Raw genomic sequence first — 25,305 nt, 5'->3', positions numbered from 1 at the left:
CTGCAGGACGGAAGCTAACCAGGAGCCCACCGAGGCTTTCCAGGCCAGAAACTGCTCCCCACACCTGCTTAATGCCTGCTGGGGTTTCATACTCCTTGGATAGAAGTGCCATATTTTATCTTCAGTTTAAACAAATGCCTCCCTTGATTTGGCCTCAGCAGAGCTGCTGAGCACCGCTGGGCTCCATCTTGGCCAAGGGACCTCAGTTCCTTTCTATTCCCTCAAATGAGGGCAGAGATCAGGTCTGCCTTACAGACTTGCAAAGATGCCTGGTACTCAGCAGGTACGCTTCGGAAAACCAAAGGTGGAGCTTCCGAATTCCAGCCCTGAGCTTCTCAAACTTTAATTTGCAAATGAATCACCCAGGGAACTGGTTAAAATGCAGAATGAATTCTGCATGGGGCCTGGAATTCTACATGTCTGAGGCTCACCAGAGGCCAATGCTGCTGATCTGTGGCCCACATTTTGAGTAGCACTTTAGCCCATTCCACTCACTCTTTTTGGATTTCTTCACCTTTTCTGATTGTGCAAAGAGTCTCTTGAGAAGCTGACAAAAGCTATTTATTCTCTCTTTCCTTAGAAAAGTACCTGTCAGCACATATACACAGTATGTTGCATAAAATTTTGAGGTTTGAGGTTTGCAGTCTAGTGAAAAAACTTTCTTTTGGATAGACACACTTTAGTTCTCATTAAAAAAAAAAAAAGAAAAAAGATGCAGTAGGGAACAGAAAACAAAACAAAACAAAAAGCCCCAGCAGAATTAGGACTCTTAGGTCTGGTCCTAGCTCTACCACAGATTTTCTGCATGACATCAGACAAATTTCTGCCCCTCTCTGAGCTCAGTTTTCCCACCATGAAGGGACTGGACTAGATTACAATGATATATTTGTTTTGTCTTTTTTGCCAGCTCTGGTACTGTTGCCTAAAATACTCTGTGTTAAGAATTCTTAGACTGTGTCTGGACTTGGCAGAAAAGGGTGCTATGATTGATTGGTGATGTCTGCCATGGTCCCAGGAAAGAGGGGCCTTAATTGATTGGTGATGTCTGCCAAGGTCCCAGGACTGGAGGCGATGGGCTTCTAGCCACTATCAGCCTATCCCCTAGAGACCCTCCAGCTGTGACATTTCATAGCCCATTTAGAGGAATCCCAGGTTGGGGAAAGAGAACTCTGTGCTTGTCCTCAAGGGGGCAGGAAGGGATAAATCTTTAAGCCACTAACTTCTCAAATCTGCCCCCCTGCAGCCCCCTTTGAGACATGGTAGCAGAATCCCTTCTCCATGGCAGAGAAGGACAGCATGTCCTTGCACTCCTATCCTTGGCTATTTTTAACTCCAAGGACAGGCTCAGGCAGAAGCTGAAATATAGAAGGGCTGCGGTGGGATACCCAGCCTCCTAAGGGAGGAGAAGCCACCGCCCTCCCATGGTTCCCAAGTTGCAGCATTGGTGGCCAAGTGAGAGTCAAAGCAGGCTGTCAAGGGACAGGAGAACACTCCTCGCCTTCCACGTGAGGGAGGCTCTGCCCCGCCCTGGTACAACCACAGACCCTCTGCCAGTCCCTATTCCACTACACCCTGTATGTGCTCATTCATGCATCCAGTCCACATACAGGAGCCAGGCTTCATACTAGCGCTGAAGACACAGCATGGAGCAAGGTGATGGAGGTCCTTGTCCACCAGGCCCTCCCGGTCTAGGGTGGAAGACAGAGCCTGGTGTCGTGGCACAATTCTGTGGTTACAACTGAGGTGACTGCAAGGATGGGAACTACCTTGTGGTCACATCCACAACTGTGAGCTCCTCAACTTCATCTTTCTATCCCTGGACCCTAAGACCTACTCTGGCACAGAGGAGGATTCAGAGAATATTTGTTGATTGAAAATATTACATAGGAGATATTTTCTGGAGTTTGAGGATCCTACAGGAGCCTATCTCAGACTACATGAGATCGAATCATTCATTTATTCTCCCTCCAAGTACTTTTCTAAGCCCATCGAAATGTCAGGGACTGTCCTAGGCACTGGAGCTAGACAGAGCAGGGAACAACATAAGGAAAAACAACAGCCCTCCTGAGGCTCCAATCTAGGAGAGGAAAGGAGACACTAAACCACCCAAATATGTGAAGATACAGAGGGTGCTAGAAGGTGATGAGTGGAGGTGGCCGACCCAGGAGGCCTCATCACGATACCTGGTTTAAGACCCAAAGAAGGTAAAGGAACAAGTCAGATGGATACCTGGAGAGAAAATGCTCCAAACACACACACTCTGAGGTGGACTTATGTCAGGCATGTCCCAAAAACAAGGAGACCAGAGCCGCTGGAGCAGAATGAGCAAGGGAGAGCGGTATGAGATGAAGTTTGAGACAATGTGGTGGGTGAGGAGGGGCAGACTTTGGCAGACAGACACTGCTTACATCAAGCCTGGCATCCAGTGGATGGAAACAATGGGTGATGATGATGATGATAGAAGCAGCCAGCATTCACAAGGCAATGATCACCAGGTGCTATGCTATACAACAAACATAGGTTCACTTACTTCCTACAGCAACACACGAAAGAGGCCCTATTTTATCCCCATTTTACAGATGGGGAAGCTAAAGTTCAGCAAGATTTATGCAGCTTGGAAATGGCAGGGTTGGGACAAAAATACTGGCAATCTGGGGCCAGAATCCTCTGTCTTCCCGAACATACCAGCCTTTTGCACAAGTACCATGAGTACAGTTTCTTTCCCTCTCCGAGTTCTTACATTTCTTGGACTCCTATGAATATCTTTTGAAAGTTGTTTACCTCTATTTTCAAAAAATCCTGGTTTTCTCCAGAAAAAAGTACAGATGCACAATGACATGACCTACACATAATTTCAAGAGGTTCAAGGTGAGGGGCGCCTGGGTGACTCAGTCAGTTAAGTGTCCGACTCTTGATTTCAGCTCCAGTCGTGATCTCACAGTTTCGTGGGTTTGAGCCCTGTGTCAGGCTCTGCGCTGTGTCAGCATGGAGCCCACTTGGAATTCTCTCTCTCTCTCTCTCTCTCTCTCTCTCTCTCTCTCTCTCCCCCCCCCCCCCCACTCATGCTTTCTCTCTCTCAAAATGGATAAACTTAAAAAAATAAAAAAATAGGTTCAAGGTGATAAACCTCTGCCCTGAAAGTAAGAGCATTTTAAACATTTGTAGCAAAAGCAGAATTGCCAGAGATGTCCAAAGAAGCAGGAGAACATGGGTTCCTCTTATAGGAGCCCAGCTAAAACTATTTCTATTTGTCAAGAGCCTACCAGGAGTGAAGCACCTGTAGACTTGTTTTATCCCATGTAAGTCTCATGTAAACCCTGTGAGATGTTTGTTATTATGCCCCCTTTACAAATGAGGAAATTGAAGCACAGAGAGGTTAAGTGACTTGCCCAAGACCACAAGCTGGTTTTTGACAGAGCTGGAATGTGCCTCAGATCTAGCTGACCCCAGACCTCAGTCTCTACTCCAGATAGTCTCCATCTGGTGTCTCTAACTGCACCCCCTCATATTCCCAGAGAGGGGAAGAAACTTGCTCAAGGTGTCAGCTCAGCACATATAGAGCTGGGTCTAGGGCTGTGTTGCCCTAGTAATCGCTACCTACATGTGACCACTTAATTAAAACTTTTAGAAATTAAGGATTTGGTTCCTCAGTTGTACTAACTACATGTCAAGTGCTGAACAGCCACATGTAGCTAGTGCCTCCCATTTTGGGTAGTACAGATATAGAACATTTCCATCATCACAGACATTTCTACTGGACAGCACTGGTCTAGAACTCGGTCTCTTGACTCCTTACCCAGGATTTTTCCACTGTCAGAGGTTCCTAGAAATGACATTTGCCTGATCGGTGAAGTGGATGGAAGGGGAGGCAGGAACAGGGCAGCTGAGGTTGTACAAGAAAGCAAGTGATCTCAGAGAAAGGCTCACAGGAGGGAAGCTTAGATCCACATCTAATATAGGATTAAAGACACGGAAGTCACTGGCGTGGGACCCACCTTGCCAGCAACAAACACACTTGTATGTCTGACTACAGGGACCCTCTTCTAACTACAGAGTTTCTCATTTCTTGTTGATGTCTGTGGTTTCTTTCCCAGGAGACAGGGCCTTTCATCCAGATCAGGCTGAACGGCAGCCCCCTGGGAGAGAGAACTCAGTGCCTGAAATGCCTGCTCACCTTGCCGGGACAGCAAGGAGGCCAAGAGTAGGGGACACTCCGCAGCCGGCCAGGGCCAGCCTTGGACCCAACAAATGAGTCAGACCTGGACTCAGGGGAGCAATGCAGTGGGCACCGGGTAGTGACTCAGGGTGGAGTGGGGACTGCGGACAGTGGACAAAGTGTCGGCTGCACCGGAAGCTGCCAGAGCAAATCTGAAGACCCGAGCCCCAATCAGGCTGCGAATCCAACCCAGGAGAGCCGGCTGAGCAGCGAGGCCCTACAGTTCTCCCCAAGGACTCCTTTATCCCTGCAAGATGCTCAAAGGCACCGTAACTAGATTTTTCCAGTGGAATACTGCGGAGGAAGAAAATAAAAAACTACACAGCTGTCCCTAAACTGCCCAGCACCAGGGAAATCATGGGGACTAAAGTGTGTGTGTGGTGGGGGGCACTTAACCCTGTGCACATTGTCCCTCTCCTCCCTCCTTCCTTCCCATAGGGTCTGATGCAAAAGCCTGCTGATGGTGGGAGAAAAAAGAATTAGCAGAAGACACAGATTAAATTCTTTTCCCGTCTCTTATCACCTGAGGAACTCCTCCAACCCTCTGAGCTTCATCTTCCTACCAGTAAAAGGTGGGCGATTTTACCACCTGCTCCAGCAACTTATTTGTAAGGTTCAGTAACACTAACCATACTGATGGTGACTGCCGTTTAGTGAGAACTTTTTCACCACATACCACATCACCTACAGTAGGGCTGGGCACGTATCAAGCACTCTAAATGTTGAATGTAAATGTCTCACGTAATAACAGTAGTAATGATAATAATGATTATTATGATGATGATGATGAAGTAGGTGCCTTACTCCTGTCCTGAGCCCATATCACACATTACTCGATCCTTCCAATGACCTGATACTGTTATCATCTCCATTTAAGAGACGAGGACACTGAGACATGGAGAGATTCATTTGTTTAAGGACACATCCAGTAGGGTAGGACAAAAAAGAGGGAAGGTTTAAATGCAGGTCTCTCTGAATTTAAAATCTATGTAGGTTTTGCTTCTCAAATTAAATAAGTATTTTGCAGACAACAAAGGGCTGTACAAATTTGATTTTCAGTATCATCATTGTATTAGGATTAATGGTGAAGGTGACTCTGGGCACAAAGGAAGGACATTCTGCAGTCGAGCTGTCAGTCAATGGGAGGAACTGCCCTGAGGTTATGACTTCCCTCACTGTCATCCAAGGGAGACTGGACAGGGAGCCAAGGCAGCCCCCAGATGGAGACTAGATCAGTATGGCAAATCCTAAATGTGGTTGAACATCACAATCACCTGGGGAGCTTCTGAAGCAATAGATTTCTGGGTCCTATCTGAAAGTTTTAGTTGAGTCTGGGTTGGAGCTCAAGATCCTGGTGTCAGATGGAAAACACGTACCCAGCAGATTGGGAATCACTGGACTAGTGAAATGCTGAGTGCCCTCCTCACCCAAGATCATGGGATTCTAGAAGCCATGGGAGCCACCAAAGGAAGCTAGGATGTGCCCTGAAGAAGCATGCAATCGCTTAATAATAATGAAACCTTGCTCTGCGCCAAGCACCTGTGTGGCCCCAGAGACCCGCCCCCCCCCCGCCCCCCGCCCCGCCTCCTCCCAGGCCACCTCCTCCCAACTCCAGCATCCCATCCTCCAGGACACCTTTCCCCACTCCCAGAGCTAGGGACCCCTCTTTGGGCTTGCCAATACAAGGTTTGTATTTGTGGCATCTGAGCCACCCCAGGCTGTGATGGGGCTGGTGGCTCACTCAAGTCCGTGTGCCGGGCACCCGGGGCCTGGCCTGGGTGCTCACTGCACTCTTGCCGAGAGGCCCTTGCGCTGCTCCATGAAGGATGGGCAGAGGAGGCGGGGAGGAAAGCAACGGCGGCAGGAAGGAAGTAATCCAGGTCACCAGGTTGGGAGGAAACAGAACCTACAATTTCTCCCTGCCACTGTTCAGAAACGGCCTGGGCTATTTATAGCTCACAAGCCTTCTGCTTCTCGCATTTAAATGCGGGGCCAGGCACGGAATGAAATCCTGGGTAAGTCTGTCAGTTTTAAATTTATTTATTTATTTATCTTTTACAAGAACAAGAGCGAAAAGCAGGAACAGAAACGAACCGTGGCTATTAGGGTGAGCTGCCTTTGTGCTGTCCCTGGGCCGGCCTTGGCAAGTCTGTGGTCTACAGACGAATCATATGGTTCTAGACCTGATCCTAGAAATCAGAGTGTCCCTGTGGAGACCAGCCTGTGAAGGTCCTTTTAAGGTGATTTTTAAACAGTGGCTTCGGCTTACAAAAACACTACCACAGCATGACCCTGCCTTGGTTTAAACACACATTCCTGCACACACACATACACACACATGCACACGCGCACACAACTGGAGACAAACAGCCCCAATGGTTAAAACATTCTGCTTTTGGATGACAGAATCGGAGGCATCTTTATTTTCTTTTTGTGTGCTTTCTCTGCATGTTTCTCAAAATCTCCACCATGGGGACACATAGCACAGACTGAGGATGTTAGACCCAAGGAAACCGACCCTGCTGTTTGCTAGGTTGTGACCTTGGGAGGAGTCTGGGAATAGCAACAGGACTGAAGACTGTACAAGGTAACGCATGTAAAATCTTAGCACAGCAGCTGGAATGTGGTACGTGCTCGGAAATGTCAGCTAGTGTAACTGTACAAGTGTTTGTAACTAGTGAACGCACAATATTGTTTTAAAAAATTAAAATGACAAGTGGTGACTCTACCACTCCCAGTGTAGTAGGAGCCCCGTGAAGGGTCTGGGCCAGCCTGGGAGGGCTCAGAGCGCCAGGTCCCAAATCGTCCCAGCCAAAACCACAGCAAATGATTTTTCCACCTTTGCAGAGGATGGTGGCTGGGGGTGGGCAGTGAGTCCCGCCCCTCTCGGCAAGGGCCCAGGAGGCCTGAAGAGGACAACAGAGCTCTAGTCTCCAAGAAGGGCCAGGGCACTAGAGCCTTTCTTAACCACTCACTTCTTTTCTGGCCCCACATCCTCCTGAGGCACCTACCTTCCCTACCCTACCTCCCCAACCCCCAGACATCAAGAAACCACAGGAAGCTCCTCCCTGACTACACAGCCTGGTAAACAGCTTCTCACACCCCCTGTTCAATGGGGTCACCCAGTTATCTGCTCTGCTCCTCTCTCCTTCTCTGCTGAGGGAGGCCCCTGTCCTACCTTCAAGTACCCAGCACACTGGAGCAAGGATCAGTAAATATGTTGGCTGCATAAAGAATGCTTTCAAAAATCACAAAGGGCAGTGCAGAGCAGTGGTTAAGCTAACAGACTCACATGCCAGGCAGGCCTGTTTGACTTTACTACTGAATGACCTTGGGCCAAAGAAGAACCTATCTTCTCTGAGCCTCAGTTTCCTCATCAATACAATGGGTATGACAATTTTGCCACCTTCATATTCTGATGTTTCAATAGGATAATCCAGGTAAAGTGTTCAGAGTACCTGGCATGTATGAAAAAAAATAAACATTTACCATCATGATGAGGGTGATTATTTTTTTTAATGTTTATTTATTTTTGAAGAGAGAGAGACAGAGTGCAAGTGGGGAGTGAGGCAGAGAGAAAGAGAGACACAGAATCCGAAGCAGGCTCCAGGCTCTGAGCTGACAGCACAGAGCCCAAGGTGGGGCTCAAACCCACAATCTGTGAGAGATCATGACCTGAGCCGAAGTCAGATGCTCAACCAACTGAGCCACCCAGGCAACCCATGATGAGGATGATTATTAAAAATGAAAAATGAGGGTCTTCAGATCCTCTGTCCCCATGTCTCTGCCCCTCCCCTGCTTGTGTGCATGCTCTCTCTCGCTTAAAAAAAAATAAACTTTTTAAAAAATGTAAAATGACTTAATGATTATTTTGGGATCCCACAACGTCAGCACTTTCCCTCTGGTCTTGCCCATGGCTCCTCTCTGGTTCAGGTTCGTGGGGCCCTGCAGACTACTGGACAAGCATCTACCTGCACAAAAATGCCCAACTGAGGCTGGGCCCAGGAGAGAAATACAGCCCATTTTCCCTTGCCAAGCAGGACACCCAGCTGGCACTGGAGCAGGAGGGGGCTTTTTCTAATTCATCCTTCCACAGGACATACCATTCCCTTTATTTTTTTAAGTTTATTTATTTCTTTGGGCGGCGGGGAAGGGGGGGGTTGCGCAGAGAGAGAGGGAGAGGGAGAATTCCAGGCAGGCTCTGTGCTGTCAGTGCAGAGCCTGATGTGGGGCTTGAACTCACAAACCATGAGATCATGACCTGAGCTGAAACCAAGAGTTGGACGCTTAACCGACTGAGCCACCCAGGCGCCCACCATTTCTTTATTCGATCACCCAGGGTGGGGGTGAGAGTGCCTTTCTCTAATATGCACAAAGGTACCTTGTAAGCCATGTGTACCGCAAATGGGACTATGAAGAGAAGGGCCATCCCTGGGCGGTTCTCACTCTTGGTTCAGAGAATGACACAAAGAAAGGGCCCCTAAAATTGTGGGGCCCAGGGCAAGAGTACAATGGAGGCCCTCATACTTGCTCTAAATATTTAAAAGTTATAAATTAGGCTATTGAATAAAATATGTTCTATCCTTCTGTTCTGACAAATATACCTCCATAATGACCTTGAAGGCCAGCACAGGTTCAAATTTAGAATCCACAGTGTTCCATGGCTGAATATGGAATGAGGAGAGAGCGGGTCCTCAGCTGAAGCCTGCCTCTTCCCTTCAGTCCACCCCCACATATAAAGGGGCCCACTTTGCACATCTGTGCTCTGTTCTCACTTCCACAAACAGCCACTTTGGAGCCACTTACCAGGACACCAGTGATGGGCAGAGTCTACCCTCGGGAGGATGGACCTAGGGAAGGGGTCTGCACAGACCCCATAAGGAGACTCAGGGCCATTTGGACAGAAAATTCAAGGGTCCCAAACACCTAGAATATGGCCTAGAAAGAGGGGCCCAGGGGGGCATATCCCCTTCATGCATAGACTCCCCATCCAGTGAGGAGGGCCACAGAGCTGCCTAGTAATGCTGCGGGCCCCAAACCAGGGCCCTGCTGGCCAGGTACAGAGGCAGTAGCCGTACAGCCCATGGTTCCACCAGCAGCCAGGTCCCCCACTCACCACCCGTCATGAGAAAACCTGCACGGCCTGATATGGGTCCATTCTTTGGGGGACTGTGGCCCGATCTGTACCAAACCCTTTCAAAAATCAATGAATTTGTCAGCTACTTGGGGTGGGGGGTGGTGAGGTGAACATGAGGCTTCTGTTACCTTTTTTCTCAGGCAAGGCCCAGATTTAGGGGTTTAAATTTCTGGGGCAGCCCCAGGTATCTGTAGGCCCTGTCCTACTTTGAGCTCTTTTTGGGCCTGGAGACATACAGACCCTATTCCCAATTCCTGGTCAGGGCTGGAGTTTCAGACAACCCTTCAAGTGCAACCATTACCCGAAACAGTGGTTTTCCTTTATTTTTTAATTTTAATTTTTTTTTTTTTAAAGACATAGACATTCACCTCTGGAGAGAAATTATGGGTTTCAAGAGTTCTTGACAAAGAGCTTCATTCCAGAAATGTAAAGCCAGCATTTTAAATTTGGTTCTTATTCACTGCTGGGAAGTATTAGAACGAAGATTACAAATTTAATAATGTAACACGGCAGGAATTGGCCCGGCCTCATCTCCAGGAGAGTAATTTGTTCCTGCCTTCAAACTGGCACTTCCCAGCCTCCCAGCATCACCAGACCAGCCTGGTGACACACTCCTGACTTTTTTGTGTCTTGCACTCTAGCCCACGCAGCCAGCCGAGACACCCGAAGATCATCATCACCATGGTCTGGGGATTCAATGCTGGAATGGTCAGACCCATTTGGGGAAAGTCACTATAACCAAAAGGAGTCATCCCAGGGCCTCTTGGCTCCCACCTACAGCCAGACAAGTCCTTGCAAACCCCAGATTTGAGTCTGTGGCTTCCCTTGAAAAACCCAACTGGGGCTCAACTGTCCGTAAGTCCAGGACTCTTGACTTTAAAGATCTAGTATGGTCTAGTCCTGCTACTTTGCCAACCACATGCTCCCTTCCCTGGGTTTTCAAAACACCACGTGCCCCTCCCACCACAGGGCCTTTGCACAGCTGCTAATAATAACATGAGCTAATATTTACAGAGCACTATGTGTCACACACTATGCTAAGGGCTAAGGGCTTGACAGATGTCCTCTCATTAATTCTCATTCCTACCCTGAGAGGTAGGTAGTATAGCCAAGTGGTTAAGCTCAGATTTTAGAGTCACACAGCTGGATATGAATCCTGCCTCTGACTCTGATGAGCTGTGTGATCTTGGGCAATGTACTTAATCTCTCTGTGCCTGTTTCCTCACCAATTAAACAGGCATATTGATAGTATCTACCTCACAGGGTAGTTGTAAGGCTTGAATAAATGAATGGAGGTGAAGTGTCAGAATGTGATGGGCGCTGTGTGTAAATCATCACTATATTCTTCCCATTTTACAGAGAGGGAAGGAGAAGCACCATGTGATTAAATGACATGGTTAAGGTCACACAACTACCAGTGAGGATAGGTCTCCAGACTAAAGCTCTCAATTTTCACCATGACATATCCATTGTAGAAAATTTGGAAACTACAAAAAAAAAAAAAAAAAAAAAAAAAGACCAAACTACCCATAATTCTGCCATGTTGTAACAATTACAGTTAATATCTCCCATTTATGTGGCAAAGAGGAGAAAAGGGGAGACAGCCATACAGACTGAGAGAATCAAGGATTCGACCCTTTACTCCCTTAGCTGACTTCCAAGTCTGTCCTCTCTGCATATGGATGGCATCCTGTCTCGGGTCCCCCCTCCCCTACTTGGCCAACTCATCCCTCAGATCTCAGCTTAGCTGGCCCCTTCCCTGCACCCCCCAACCCAGGGCAAGTCAGTTCTCCCAGCCAGAGCCTTTCCCGGCACCCCCCACTTGTCCCGTACGGCACTTACCACAGTAGTGGACAAATTATTAGTTATTCCTTTGCGTAATCTAATGCCTAGCCCCTCCCCCCACCAGACAGTAAACTCCATGAGAGTTTAAGGGACAGATTAAGACTGGGTTTTTCTTGGGTCATCAGCACCTAGGACAGGGCCTTGCCAACAGCAACTACTGGCAGAAAAGAGGGAGAAATGGAGGTGGTAGGGAGCATGGGGGGGGGGGGGGTTGGGATTCAGCTCCACCTTTCCCAAATCAATGCCCCTGAGGTGGGATACAGACAGGGAATCACACAGTCCTTGATCCGGAGGAGCTCTTGGTGTGGCAGTGGAAAATGACAGAAACCACATTCTGCAACCGCCTGTGAGAGAGAAAAGTGCTGTGATTGCCCAGGAGGAGTGATCAACTCCCTGTGAGAAAAGAGAAGTGTACTTCCTGGAGGCGGTGGCATTGGAGCCCTGAAGGAGGAGGGGGAAGGCATCCCAGAAAAGGAAACTGCTGAAGCAGAGGCATGGAGGTAGAAAACGCAAACTAGACTGCCAAGAATGGAGGAGACAGTTTTTGCCTAAAAGTAACAAATGGCTGGAAAGCCTGGAAATAAGAAGTTAAAAAATAATCTGCCCCCCCCCCCCAAAATGTGTTTTCCTGTTCATTCTGCCATTCTCTTTCCAGTACACTCTTCCAAACACAGCCATCCCCCAAAACTGGCATAAGTGATGTTGTTGGTCCCCTGTCCTGGATCTTTACTACCGTCAGTGACCACTGGCCTGACTTCCTGTTGCCAGAAACTAGACTTTGTAGCTGGAGGGCTGCCACCTGTGGCAGGTGGGAAAGAACAGCAATACTCCCCAGCCCAACCCCCACGGCCTTCAACCACTGACTGACAGGAATTGCTGTATACGCACCCCAGCTCCCTCACCCCTGGGTGGGATAACCGGGGTGCCTGTTCTACTCCAGGGGTCCGCAAACTACCACCCAGGAGTTAAATTAGCTCACTGCTTATTGTTGTAAATAAAGTTTTATTAGAACACAGCCTCACTCATCCATTTACATATTCTCTCTGGCTGCTTTCGAGCTCCAACTGTGTAACAGCAGTGGTAAGAGACACCTTATGGTCCACAAAGACTAAAATAACCACTGTCTGTCCCTTTATACAATCTTCCAGAAGCCCCCAGCAAGATTTAACCCTGCTTGCCCTCAGTCAGGGGCTGATATCACTTCGTTCCCTAACTCACTTTCTCTCACACCTCTCCTGAAGTTTTCAGTGATCACCTCTGTGAACCACACAAACTGTGTACAATTGCTACGCGACTGTTTGACTCCTAAAAATGGCAATTTCATGTGGTCCATCCTAATACTTATTCAAAGCCTTGTTTCAGGAACTGCTTCTGGGGGAACCCAAACCTGGACAGCAGGGTGTCACTGTGCCCATTTGCAGGCCTTAATTTGAGACTATTCCCTGCACACACACTGCAGAGGTCAGCTCTGGTTTTGAACTCCCCACCCCCACCCCAGTCAAAACCTTGCCAAGTCCTTGCTATGTGCAGTATTATTAGAATACCTTCAGGGTTACCTGTGGCTTACAGCCATGGACTTGTTCATCCAAAGAGGAAAGCAAGGCTCAAAGAGGAGCCCATGGTCATTCAATTGGCAAACTGGCAGAAATGGGGTCTCAAATCCAGGGCTCATTCCATGACAAATCAGCTATCCCTTAACCCTTCTCTTCAGGCAGCCTATTGGGGCCTTTGCCCACCTCTCTGGAAACAGGGTCAATTTTCCAAGAGGATCAGGTGAATTCAAACAGGCAAAAATTGGGGCGCCTGGGTGGCGCAGTCGGTTTAGCGTCCGACTTCAACCAGGTCACGATCTCACAGTCCGTGAGTTCGAGCCCCGCGTCGGGCTCTGGGCTGATGGCTCAGAGCCTGGAGCCTGTTTCCGATTCTGTGTCTCCCTCTCTCTCTGCCCCTCGCCCGTTCATGCTCTGTCTCTCTCTGTCCCAAAAATAAATAAACGTTAAAAAAAAAAAATAAAAAAAAAAAAAAAAAAACAGGCAAAAATGTTCTGTCAGACCCAAAGGGCTTGAACATCAAGACAGACACCCTTCAGAGAGGCACTTAGAAGTCCACTAAGAAGCATGAAACATACAAATACATTCATGAAAAAAATGAAATGCAGTACAGAATGTTGGAAAAGACCGTAAGTGTTGGGGGCAGACCTGGATTTGAAGCCCTGTCCTACCCTTCACTAGCTGTGTGACCGTGGCCAAGTCAAGAGTCCATCCAGATCCTTGATTGTTCCAGCCCACCTACCATGATCATCGTACACACCTTGTGGGGCTGTGGAGAGGGTGACCTGAATTAGGGGTGGACACTGCTCAGCCAGAAGTTTCCAGATGGTCAGCGGGGGGATCCAGCCTAGCCAGATCGCCTTCACCAAGCAGGACAGCCATCCCATAGCTGCTGTGAATAGATGCAGGTCCTGGCTCACAGCTGCCCCTTCTCTGGAGAACTGCCCTTAGCTAATGGGAGCTGCCTTGCCCCAAGAGTTATGTTCTGACCTTTGGGGACTGCCCACAGCCAATGACCGACTGATATGGGAGTGCAGGAGGCCGGTCAACTCTGCAATGCCACCTGCTCCCTAGAGCTTCCTGCAAATCAGGCTGAGGCTAGCCCACAGCTGAGTGCCCACCTCTAGCTGCCTCTTTTCCTGCCCACTGTGCATCCCTCTTATAGGCCTCCCCTGAAAGGACTGCACAGCACATCACCTGCACAAGAGCCCAAGTCTCAGGCTCAGCAATAGGAAGGAAGAGCTCTTCCCTCTCCTGCATTCTTTTCAACTTGAAGACTCCTGGGAGGAGCCTAAGAACACTCCGCATGTTTGTTTCTCTGGAGCTAGTGGCACCCACCTGATTCCCAACAGGGCCAAACTTCCCGGTGTGGGGGTCCCTCTCCCAGAACTGAGCACACCCAACAGAGGCTGGGCAGAAGCGGCAGGTTCCGGGGGCCAGATGGCTTGGGATGGGTTGGTCCTGGCCTGGGGCCCAGAGGCGCCTGGTTCAGTCTTGATGTTGGGCCCAGGCAGATGAAAGATGTTTCTTGAGACATTTGCTGAGGAACTAATTAATTTCCATTACAGGCCCCAATTAGTGACACATCCTCCCACCCACTCCCCAGGCAACTCCAGGCAGCAATTCCCAGGGACATTGAGTGTTGGAGATGCAGGGTGAGGACTTAAAGCTTCAGGTGCAGACAGGGTCCACAGTGGCCACTTGGGGCACCTCACAGGAGAGGAAAAGGCCCTGGCTAGGAATCCAAAAACATCAGCTCTATTCCTGGCTTTGCCACAGACCTGCTGTGAGGCTTTGGCCAAACCAGGCGATCCTTCTCTGGGCCTCAATGAAGACGAGCAGATGACCTCAGAGAGACTCCCAGCTTGGAGGCTCCAAGATAGTAATAGCTTACACTCTTGACACACTTTTGCTGTGTGTGGGCTCTCTACAAAGCACTTTACAAATACTCATTTGATCCTCATCATACCTTCAGAGAAGGGAGGAGCTATTATTAACCCCTTTTATGGTTAAGGAAACTGAGGCTCAGAGAAGTTAAGTAACTTGCTCAAGGTCACACAGCCAATAAGCAGCAAAGCCAGTATTCAAACCCAGGCCATCTGGCTGCAGAGTCTGCATCATAAACCCCACCAAGCTACACTGCCTAGTCTGACTACTCTCAAACCTTCACAGTGCCTGACGCAGAGCTAACCACCACCATAAGTGCTTAATAAGAATCCGCTAACTGGATGGGGCGCCTGGGTGGCTCAGTCGGTTAAGCGTCTGACTTCAGCTGAGGTCACGATCTCACGGTTTGTGAGTTTGAGCCCCACTTCAGGCTCTGTGCAGACAGTTCAGAGCCTGGATCCTGCCTCAGATTCTGTGTCTCCCTCTCTCTCCCCCCCCCCCCCCCCCCCCCCAGCTTGTGCTCTGTGTGTGTCTCTCTCTCAAAAATAAATAAACATTTAAAAAAAGAAAAGAATCTGCTAACTGGAAAATAAAGAAGAAGCTGGCAGCCTAAAAGACTGCAATGGTATTAGGAGTAGGACTGGGTGGCTGAGGTGGGAAGGAGACGGATGCTTCCTTGGGTGTCATTGGTGAGGTCTGGCTTTTTCACTGTAACGTATCATCGGTAACAGCAGAAAGAGCTGGAAACAGTGTTTGTCCTGGGGACGGGGCAGGAGAGTCAGAAGATGGAGGCATCCAGGACAGTTTTCATTGGATACTTTGCGTGCTTTTAAAATGCTGCACCATCTAGGGGCGCTTGGGTGGCTCAGTCAGTTAAGCGGCTGACTCGGTTTCGGCTCATGTCAAGATCACACGATTTGTGAGTTTGAGTCCCACATCGGGCTCTGTGCGGACAGCTCAGAGCCTGCTTGCGATTCTTTTTCTGCCTCTCTCTGCCCCTCCAGCACTGACTCTCTCTCTCTCTCTCTCTCTATGTCTCTGAAAAATAAACAAAAAAAATTTTTAATGCCGCACCATCTGCATTTATTGCCTACTCCAAATAGCACTTAATCTTTTCAAAATTATTCAATGACCAATCAGCCAAGGACCAGCTAGTGAGAAATGGTGCCAGGTGGGATACTCTGGGGATAAAAATGACCACAGAGGGGCTGAGCAGGGTCGGAATGCAAAGGAGGAGATGGGGGGTGGGAGGATCTGGACAAGTGTCCTCTGTTTTCTGGAAGACTCTGGTTGTGCCTAAAGAGACCCTCCTTCTGCAGATGGGCATTCTGAGGCCCAAAAGACAAAGGGAAGTGGTTGTAGAAGATGCTGAAATTCAGCAGCTGAACGGAGACCTCTTCCCTGATTCCTCGTGCAGCCTCTTGGGCTCCACTCAGCACACAGCGAACGCCGGCAAACCAGAGCAGAGCCACGAGTCCAGACCCCGGGTGTGAAGCCCCCCCCCCCCCCCCCCAACCCGCCCGTCCTGCACCCAGGCAGTCTACCGTAGCTGGAAAGGCAGTAGCTTCCATCTCCCGGATGCCCTATGGGTAGTACGTAGGTTACCTCTAAGTCTCACAAGGTAGGAGTTATTCACTCCATTTTGCAAAAGATGAGGCTGCACATAAGAGTTACATATCGTAGTCAAGAGACACAGCTGGTACATGGCAGAGACTCAAAGCCAAAGCCCGTCCTCCTTTCCGTCCCTGAGCCCCCCTCTCCCGGAGACTCCTTCCCATCAGTTTCAGACGAGTCCCATCTGGAAACTATTTGTAAATGCCTTGGTCTTCAGACTCCGAGTTTTATGGAACTGGGTGGGAATCTTATCACATCATAAGGTTTGTCCCCCACTACCTCCAACCTGAGCTAAATCTCAACCTTCCTTAGAAAATTACCAGAGACCCTTTTCTTAGACACATCTAAATTAACTGACTCAGTAAATTCCCTTGGTAGCATTTCCCAGCATTTTGCCCCTCAACATCGATGATTCCTTTGATTTACTTTTTCCCAGCAGAGGCTTGTCCTCAAATGAACCTGCCGGTTTTAAGACATAGCCCTGCCTTTCTCCAATTCAGGAAAGGGACTGTGTCCTGTTCCCTCTGGTAAAGGCACTAGACTTGAACCCCTCAGAATCCCCAGAACTGAATCCAATATCCCACAAAAGGATATTAAGGCCCAATGTGTTATTCACATTGACTCATTTATCATTTATACAGATGACTTCCAAAAGGATTTATGGGGTCCCACACGTTAAACCGGTACAAAGCAGGGCAGCATCTGAGGCTCATTTGATCTGAGACCATGTGCTGGAGACAGGAACGCCCGAAGACTATTCCCAGCTACTGAATTTGGTACCCAATGTCCCAGCATCTAAGACACAGGTAGCCAGGAGACATCCTATGTTAAGAACCCTTCATTTCTCTCCAGCTTTTTTCTCTAACCCAGTAGTTCCCAAGGCAGGGTCCCTGGACTGGCAGCATTGGTATCAGCATCATCTGGGAACTTGGTAGAAATGAAGAGTCTCAGCTTCTCCTCCAGGCTGAATGAGACACGCTGGGGTGGCACCCAGCAATCTGAGTTTTAACAAGCCCCTTAGGTGACTGTGACCCACTGAAACGGACAGGAATAGCCACAAGAGAGCATCTACGATGCGCTCAGCATGGAACACACGATCTCATTCATCCCTATAACCGAGGAAACCTTCATTCCACATGCCCATTCTGGACTAGGTGCATCCTGGGCACCGCACCACTTATTCCTCCTGATAACCCTTTGAAGAACTTACTATCCCCCCATTGTACAGATGAGGAAATGGAGCCCTAGAGAGCTGAAGCCACTTGCCCAAAGTCACACAATTTAGAAGTGGCAGAAGCAGGATGAAAATTCAGGTCTGTTGGATTCCAAAGCCACGTTCTCTCTGTCGCAAAACAGAAGCTCCCTGGGGTCTTTCACAGCGACATCAGCCTGAGGAGCTATGAAGCTGGGTCAGGTAAGACTCAAGGAGGGGAGGTGGGCATGCAAGGGAGGGCGGAGCAGGAGCCCTGCCCAGACTCCACAGTGCCCTCCAGCTACAATGTGAAACGAAGCCACACGATGCATTTAAAGGCACAGCCACCTATGTCTAAGGAATAAAATGGGCAGGGATTCAGGAGGCATGAGTTCTTGGCTTCTCTCTCTGACTTTACACAGATGGAGGGCCTTTTCGCTTCCCCCTCTGGACCCGGTTTCCCCACCTGATACTCTTTACTGTCTGCAAGGTTGAGCGATCTGCCCCCAGCTTACTTCTCTGACCTTGTGTCCCCTCATCCATTCTATGAAACCACACTTTTTGTTCCATAAACACCCAAGCTCACATTGACCTCAGGGCCTTTGCACCAGTGGTTGTCTCTGCCTAGATCACTCTACGCTCTCAGATTCCCACTGCTGGCTCTTCATCATTTAGGCCTCAACTCAAATGTCACTTCCTCAGTGAGTCTTCCCTGACTACCTTACTTATTGTTATCTTCTATCCCATCAGTTTTATTTTCATTTCACTGAACAGAATCTGAAATTACTTATATTTTACTTGCTTCCTGTTTATTGTCTGTTTCCCCCACCCCAGAACATAACTCCATGAGAGCAGAAACCATGTCTGCCTTGTTCCCTCATAGGTCCTCAGCACTTAGAATACTGTTTGGCACTGAGCAGCTAGTTAAATATTAGTTGAATAAGTAAATGCCAAAGAAGAAAACCTGGACTCAGAGGCCAGAGCCCTGGATCTGGAACATGTGACTCTGGCAAGCCATTCTGCCTCTCTGAGCCTCAGTTTCCTTCCCTGCCTAATGAGGGAAGGACTAGATGCTCTCCAAGGTCCCTTCTAAGAGTGCCAATCTTGGGAGGCCAGGCCTAGAAGCCACCCAGCTGGTCCATCCAGAAGCAGCAGCTGGCCGGGGTCCTGCAGCAGCTGCCCCCTCCTCACCCCCACCAGGTCCCTACCCAGGCACGCAGTCGCCTCACTCCCCCATCGCAGAAACTGTTAATGAAGTGCGCACTGCTAAATGCAGTTACAATTACGGGGGCTAAGAATAAGGCACTGACATCAGCCACGTCAGTTTCCGAGTGAATCAGAAAGGGAGGAGGGAGGAAGAAGAAAGGGGAGGGGGGATGGCGCTCTAGAGCTGTCAAGTAGAAATAGCACAGCGTTAAATATAATCCAGCACTGGCCTACATCGGTCTGGAGAGGCAGGTGACGGCTCGGCCCCCAGGGCCAGGGCAGACAACTGGATTCTTCAAGGAGGCCAGGCACAGCCCCGTGATGGGGATCATCCAGGAAATGATGGCCAGAAAGGCAATCCAGTGGACTGGGGTGGAATGGCAGATGCTGGAGGGGCATATCTGAATCCGAACAGGACTCCACACCCCAGCCTCTGTCACTTGCTGTTTTGTTAGCACGAGCACAGCCCCCAGGGCATACACAGCCCTCTCCCACCTGGAATCTCATTTCATGCCAAGAGGCAGAGGGTGGCCTCTGGAGTCAAACACATCTCAGTTTGTGAATCACCACTGTGCAACCCAAGAAAGTCATTAAACTACTCTAAGCCGCTTGGCTTTTCCCCATCAGCAAAATGGGTACATCTGTAACAGTAGCTACCCTTCTGGTTGCTATAGAATTCGGTAAGATCAGGGAAAGCACGGAGCACAGCCAAGCAAGACTTTCAATCATTTTATTTTTATAACCCTAAGAGATGCTAGACAGGATATTTAACCCTTTTTCCAGAATCAGAAACCGAGGCTCAGGAAGGTTAAAGGACCTGCCTGAGGCCCCAGAGCCATAGTGGAGTCCAATGCTAGCCCCATGGAGTAACTGGTAGGGGAGACAGTGGATTGCAATGTGGTCTCTCCAGGTGACTGGCGGGGGGCGGGGGGCGCCCTGGAGATCTGACAGTAAGAAGGGGGTGACAGTAAGACAGGGAGATTGCAAGTAGCCCTGGAACAGGGAGGGGGGCACAAGTTACATACAGCGCAGGACGTGTTTGCACCCTTTTGAGCACATCGCCCAGACTGGCACCTCTCCAACAATTCTTAAAAGAAACGCTGAAGCGATGGTTGTCAAAGCCAAAATGAAAAGACGGTAGAGGAGGCAAAGTAAAAGGCCCAGAGCCTGGAGAGGTCAGCTGACACGGAGGCGCTCTCACACTCCTGCTCTCCTCCACACCTCCGCCCCGCCCTCACTCAGCCTGCCTGGAGGACGGGTGGGGAGGGAGGCAGAGCGCCACCTGCAGAGGGAGCCGAGGTGGATGGAGCCCTTCTTCCCGCTTCCCGCTTCCCACCAAACAGAACCAGACAGGCCTCGGGCAACTGCAAACTCAAGGAAGCAGGAGCCACGAGTCTGGCTGCTTGGGGACAGGGAAGGGGGGTGTCTGAGGGAGAGGGATTTAAGGAAAGAGCTCTCAAGGCATCAAGGCAGTTCTGCAGGGCAATGATCTGGGTAGTGGGGGAAGGAGTGAATCCCCATGCACCCGACTCTTCTGAGATGCTTCTTTCAGGATAATTTGACTCAGATAAAGTAGTTTGGGTCCATACTCTCACCCCACCCTGTGACATGAACCATGGAAAAAATTGGTTCAATTCTTTACCAGGCCTCAGTTACCCAAATCTGTAAGAGTTCTGCACAACTCCCCAAACATACAGAAGATTACAGCACTTGGTGGTAAATTGAGGGAGGGGACTGAGGGGGACAGAAAGTGGCCTGCCCTAGAAAAAAGGGTGGGAATGGAGGCTTCAAAACCTCAGCCTCACACCCCAAGTGGACCTGATCCCGAAGGATATTTTAAGGCCTCTCCCTCACCTTTCCCCCTTATCCACTCAGTCCTAGTCCTGCTCTGAGGCTGAAGCACTGTGTTCCCACCCACCAACTCAGCGGGAAGGGGTGGGACAGCAGGACGTTTTGTTTCTCAGAGAAAGCTCAGGTCAAATTTCAAGGACAAAAGTTAGCACTTGGTCTGGGAAAGAAAACTCTGCCAAATGGAGTAGATTGGGGGTGGGGAAGGAGGTCCAGTGCTGTCCTTCCAGGTGCCTGGGGTGAGGGCAAGAATGAGAGCTCTAACGCCCCCTGCCGGGATCTGTCTGGCAGGATCTAGGCATCTCCGCCCCACAATCCAGGAGAAGAAACTCAGACAAACCGCTCTATTTCCCCCTCTCCAAAAACAACGGGAGTGGGCTTTGGTCCTAGTTTGTGGGACCCATCCACCATGCCGCCCCACCCACCAGATTTGGCCTGAGCGGAAGAAGGCGGTGCAGTGAAGGGCTTTGCAGCCCAGAGATGTGGCCCTAACTGCTAAGCGAGGGACTGGTAGCCGGCCCGGTGTTGCCATGGCAACTTTCTCCAGTGCTGGATCGAAGCATCCTATGGGCAAATCAGAGCTGGCTGCTCCCGCTTCTCCGCCCTTCTCCCAGGCCAGGGAGAATTGGATGCCGAAACCACTTGGTCAGACTCAGGGACACCATCCTCAATTCCAGACACTGATGTTAACAACCGCCTTTGGTATTTGTTGTAAAGTGGAGATACCCTTACTCCCCAGCAGTGCCCCAATGCACCGCAGCAAGGCTAAGACAATAGATGTGAAGAAAATTAACTGTTAAGGAAGAACAGGGAAACAGGGAGCTGGACTGCTCCCCACCCTCTTGTTCCACAAGCAAGTCCCCCAAATCCCCATCTTTAAACCGCTGCCAAGAAAGAGGGCCCAACTCTGCCTTAATAGCTTTCACAATGCAATTAAATTAGCTTACAAAAATTATGAAAGCTAACATTTTGAGAATCCCACAGATGCTAGTTTACATTCATGCTCAGAAACAAATCTTATTTGATAATTTGATAATAGCTAACAGGTATTGCGAGCCTACCCGGTGCCAGATACCGTACTAAGCCCTTTGCATGGCAAAAACAATGTAATAATCAAAAGCACAGATGTTTCAGTCAGATTGCTCAAGTTCAAATCCTAACTCCCTCACTCCTTGGCTGAGTGACCTTGAACAAATACTCTCTGTGCCTCAGTTTTCTTATCTGAAAATGGGGATGTTAAGTGTTAATTTTATAGGGTTGCTATGACAAAAGAATTAAAATATTTAAAATGTGTAGGAGGATGCCTATCAAAAGGTAATAATTTAAAAACTGTTGACCCTATGCAGTCCACACTATTACTTTCTCCCTCATTCAGATGAAAAAGCTGAGGTCATGTACCTAACTCCCCAATTACAAACCCAGAGCCAGCGAGGCTGAGCAATGAAGATATGTACAGGAAAATGCCCCCCAGTCCATGTCTCTCTAAAGCCCCCAGCATCTTTGGAAAAGGGACAAAAGCAGCATAAGAAATGAGTTCAGAGTGCAAGGTTGGGGCAGAGATGCTCCTTGGGAAGAATTCTAGGAATCTACAATGACCGGCATCCTAAGCTTTAGGGTGGCTAGAACAGGGTGGGAGGAAGGAGCAGCTTCCTATGCTCACAAAATGTCCAAGTCTCCCAAGCCCGATGCAGGAAAGTACTCTGGCCCAGTTAAGACTAATGAAATAGACTTCTCCTCACACAGTTTCTCAGGAAACCAGCTGAAGGTGCAGGTGAACCCTGAAGATGGCTCTGGCTCAACCTGGGTGATGGACACGCGATGCATTCGATAGGATTTGGAAGCAGCATGGAAGGAAGAGGAAGCACCTAGATGAGCCAGAAGCCATCAGGGACACACCTCTAAGCCATCAGACAGCCCTGCATTCATGGGCCAGGGGAGGAGGGATCAGGGCAGTGGAAGACAGAGGGAAGCCAGTTCTGATAGCCCTCCTACTGAAGCAGTCTCTGTCTAGCATGTGATAGATTATTCAAACTGCTTTTAGAAATTAGTTCAGCACGGTGCTGTTCTAAAAGAATAAATCCAAAAGGCTTTTTTTAGGAGAAAATTAATGACTTTGAGAAGAACAAGAGAAATTAAGCACCAAGACAATGTTTCCTACTTCCGATTTTTACCAGACACTCATTAGTCTTCCAGAAATGAAACTTGACTTTCTCCCTCCCCCTCCCAAACTCAAAGCATCCCTTAAGATGAGCCAACAATGAGCACAAGATGCCCAAACCAGGGGCCTCCTCACCTGGGAACCACTTTCTACATAGTGAGATTTAGTTTTTTAAAAAATCCTCTTTCAGACAGAGGGCTAGTAGTTTACTGGAAAGAGAACAGGAAACCTGATTTTAGTCTCAGCTCTATGCTTACCTCATTGGATGACCTTGGGTTACACACACACACACACACACACACACACACACACACACACTCATCCACTTGAGCTCCAAAAGGGGTTGGACAGGATGATTTCTAGGTCTCTTCCGAGTCCAAGACAAGAATTTGAAGAAACTTGCTAGAAAAAACATCAGGTAGGATCTTTAAAAAAAAAAAAAAAAATCTCTATTAAAACATCAAGGACTCTATTCTGACTTAAGTGAAATCGGAACAACTTGCCTGCAACCAGCAATAATAACCAAGGCGTCTGACCCATGACATGGGATACGACTTAGGAGAAAAACCTAACTGTCCCTGCCATTGTCCCTGTCCCTGCACCTCCAAACCCATGCTCCTGCCCAACCTGCCTCTTGAGACCAGGTAGCCTATTGAACTTCAGGAGAGTCCTTGACCATTAAGTGAAAGGTGGAAGCATCATCTCACTTCTGCTGGTGGGGATCCCTCTCCCAGCCCTCATGCTAACCTGATTTCCTCCAGTGGAGGCCACTGTGTTGCACAGCCCCTCCATACCTCCTTACCTGGCCAGAATAATGACCTCCCTCAGCTCCATCAAGGGATAAGTTAACCCTCTGAGCCTCGGTTATTTTTTTCCATAAAATGGTGATTCTGTACAATGGCTTTGCAGTAACTGTATTTACCCTACTCCCAACTCTAGGTCTGTGGGGAATCTGTCTCACACACACACCCCCCCCATCCACTCACTTGGCCAACAAATTCTTCTGGAGAACCTTTTCTCCACCTGCCTCTTGCTCCAGCAGGAGGACATGAGCACCCATTACCCACGGCTCCATCCCATGTCTCACCAGATAACTTGGTGACCAGACAAGGGTCTCTGCAGGCAGGGAGTCTTAAGCAGGACCCATAAACTCCCTAACACTGCAGACAAAATTTTGAGGATGGTTCGTATGTGTATTTTTTGAAGAGACAGTTCATATTTTCATCAGGTTCTCAAAAGTGTCCGTGAAACCATTTTGCTACTCCCCACCACCTACACCCCTCTCGTTTTTGTCCTCTCGCTGAACTCACTCTCAGATGTTCAGCTTCTGTTACATCAGATTTTCAGAAAACATTTTTAACTGCACCCCGTGTCTGAGGGACTGCCATCCCATTTTACAGATGGGGATATGGAGGCTAGGAGTGACATGACTTGCCCAAGGTCACAGCTAACAAGCTGAGAAGCAAGACTGGAACCTGATGCTGACTCCCAATCTGGCACTCTTTGGGGAACTCTCACCCAAGCCCTCTAGTTGCCCCACCTGTTGGTGGATTCGCTACTTCACCGCGGAAACAGATCCGGAGCCCTCACGTTCCCTCTTCCCGATCCCAGGGCCCCAAAGAGCAGGTTTCCCTACATTTCCCCGCCCCTCGGGCTCTGGCTGAGGCTGCGCGCAGGCCCGGGAGCGCGAGGTTCGGGCCGCCGGATGGTGACCGGGTTCAGCCCACCCAAAGGGGCTACTCCAGGGACAAGAGCACCCAGGGGCCGGGCACACTCCGGAGGGTGCGCAGGTGAGGAGTTGGCGCCGCCCTACGTCTCCTTCCAGGACGAGCGGGGAGGAAAGGCCGCACCCGGCCAGTCTTCCCGCGGCCCGCCCCAGTCTGATAGGAACCAGGAGTCCGGAGCCCCAGCTTCTGGGGGAAGAAGAGGAGAGACAAATGGGGACGCTCAAGGCCTTGGGCGCAGGGCGGGGGTCTTGGCCAGGGAGCCTCTGGATGCAGGCAAGACAAAGATGGAGAAGTAAGGTCTGCGCGCCACCTCCAACGGCGGGGGGCGCGTCAGAGCCCCAGGGGTGAGGCTGCCAAAGCCCCGGGGCTCGAGGAGTGGGCACCACAGGCGGGAGGCTCAGGGAGGGCGGCAGGTCGGATCCAGGGACAAGACAGGGGGCACCCGGCAGGCTCGGGTGAGTAAAGAGAGCTGGTCCGGGCGACCCCACGGGCCCACCTGCGGGAAAGGGGTGAATGCAGAGGAGCTCGGGGTCCCTGGGGACGGCTGGAGGCTAGAAGGCACCGCAGCTCTAGACCTTGAGGCCTCGTGGGTGGGGGCGTATCCCGAGCGGGACTGCCAATAGGGTGGAGAGAGTGGCCCCCTCTTAGGGCGCACCCGGTCGGGCAGGGGGCCTCCGGCCCCGGCTCCCGGGACCACCTCCGCCCCCACACCGCCCCGGGGATCGGGGGCGGGCGGCGCGCTTACCCGCGTCCTCGTCGTCGAAGGAGTTCATGCACGGGAAGTAGATGGCGAGCGCCTCGAAGGAGGCGGACAGGCTGAGGCGGCTCTGCGAGCGCTCCATGCCGGCGCCGGCGCCCGGAGCCTCGGCCGCGGCGGCGGCGGCGGCGGCGGGCGGCTTGGGCAGCTTGGCCGCCCCATTCTTAA

General features: G+C 49.9%; 1 protein-coding gene across 2 annotated transcripts in view; it reads right to left on the bottom strand.

Annotated features, from left to right (window-relative positions):
- RIMS4 (regulating synaptic membrane exocytosis 4) overlaps positions 1–25,283 on the bottom strand; it is a 63,973-nt gene extending 38,690 nt beyond the window's left edge. For both annotated transcript variants that reach the window (XM_040446964.1, XM_040446965.1), the window contains exon 1: positions 25,126–25,283. In XM_040446964.1, the coding sequence (XP_040302898.1) occupies positions 25,126–25,222 (97 nt within the window). In that variant the 5' untranslated portion in view covers positions 25,223–25,283. The remainder of the gene's footprint in view (positions 1–25,125) is intronic.
- Positions 25,284–25,305: the final 22 nt, after the last annotated feature.

Source organism: Herpailurus yagouaroundi, unplaced genomic scaffold (genome assembly GCF_014898765.1).
Source record: "Herpailurus yagouaroundi ecotype Mexico unplaced genomic scaffold, PumYag 196, whole genome shotgun sequence".
NCBI lineage: Eukaryota > Metazoa > Chordata > Mammalia > Carnivora > Felidae > Herpailurus > Herpailurus yagouaroundi.
The sequence above is the reverse complement of the archived record's forward strand: the minus strand, read 5'-3'. Positions and strand labels throughout refer to the sequence as shown.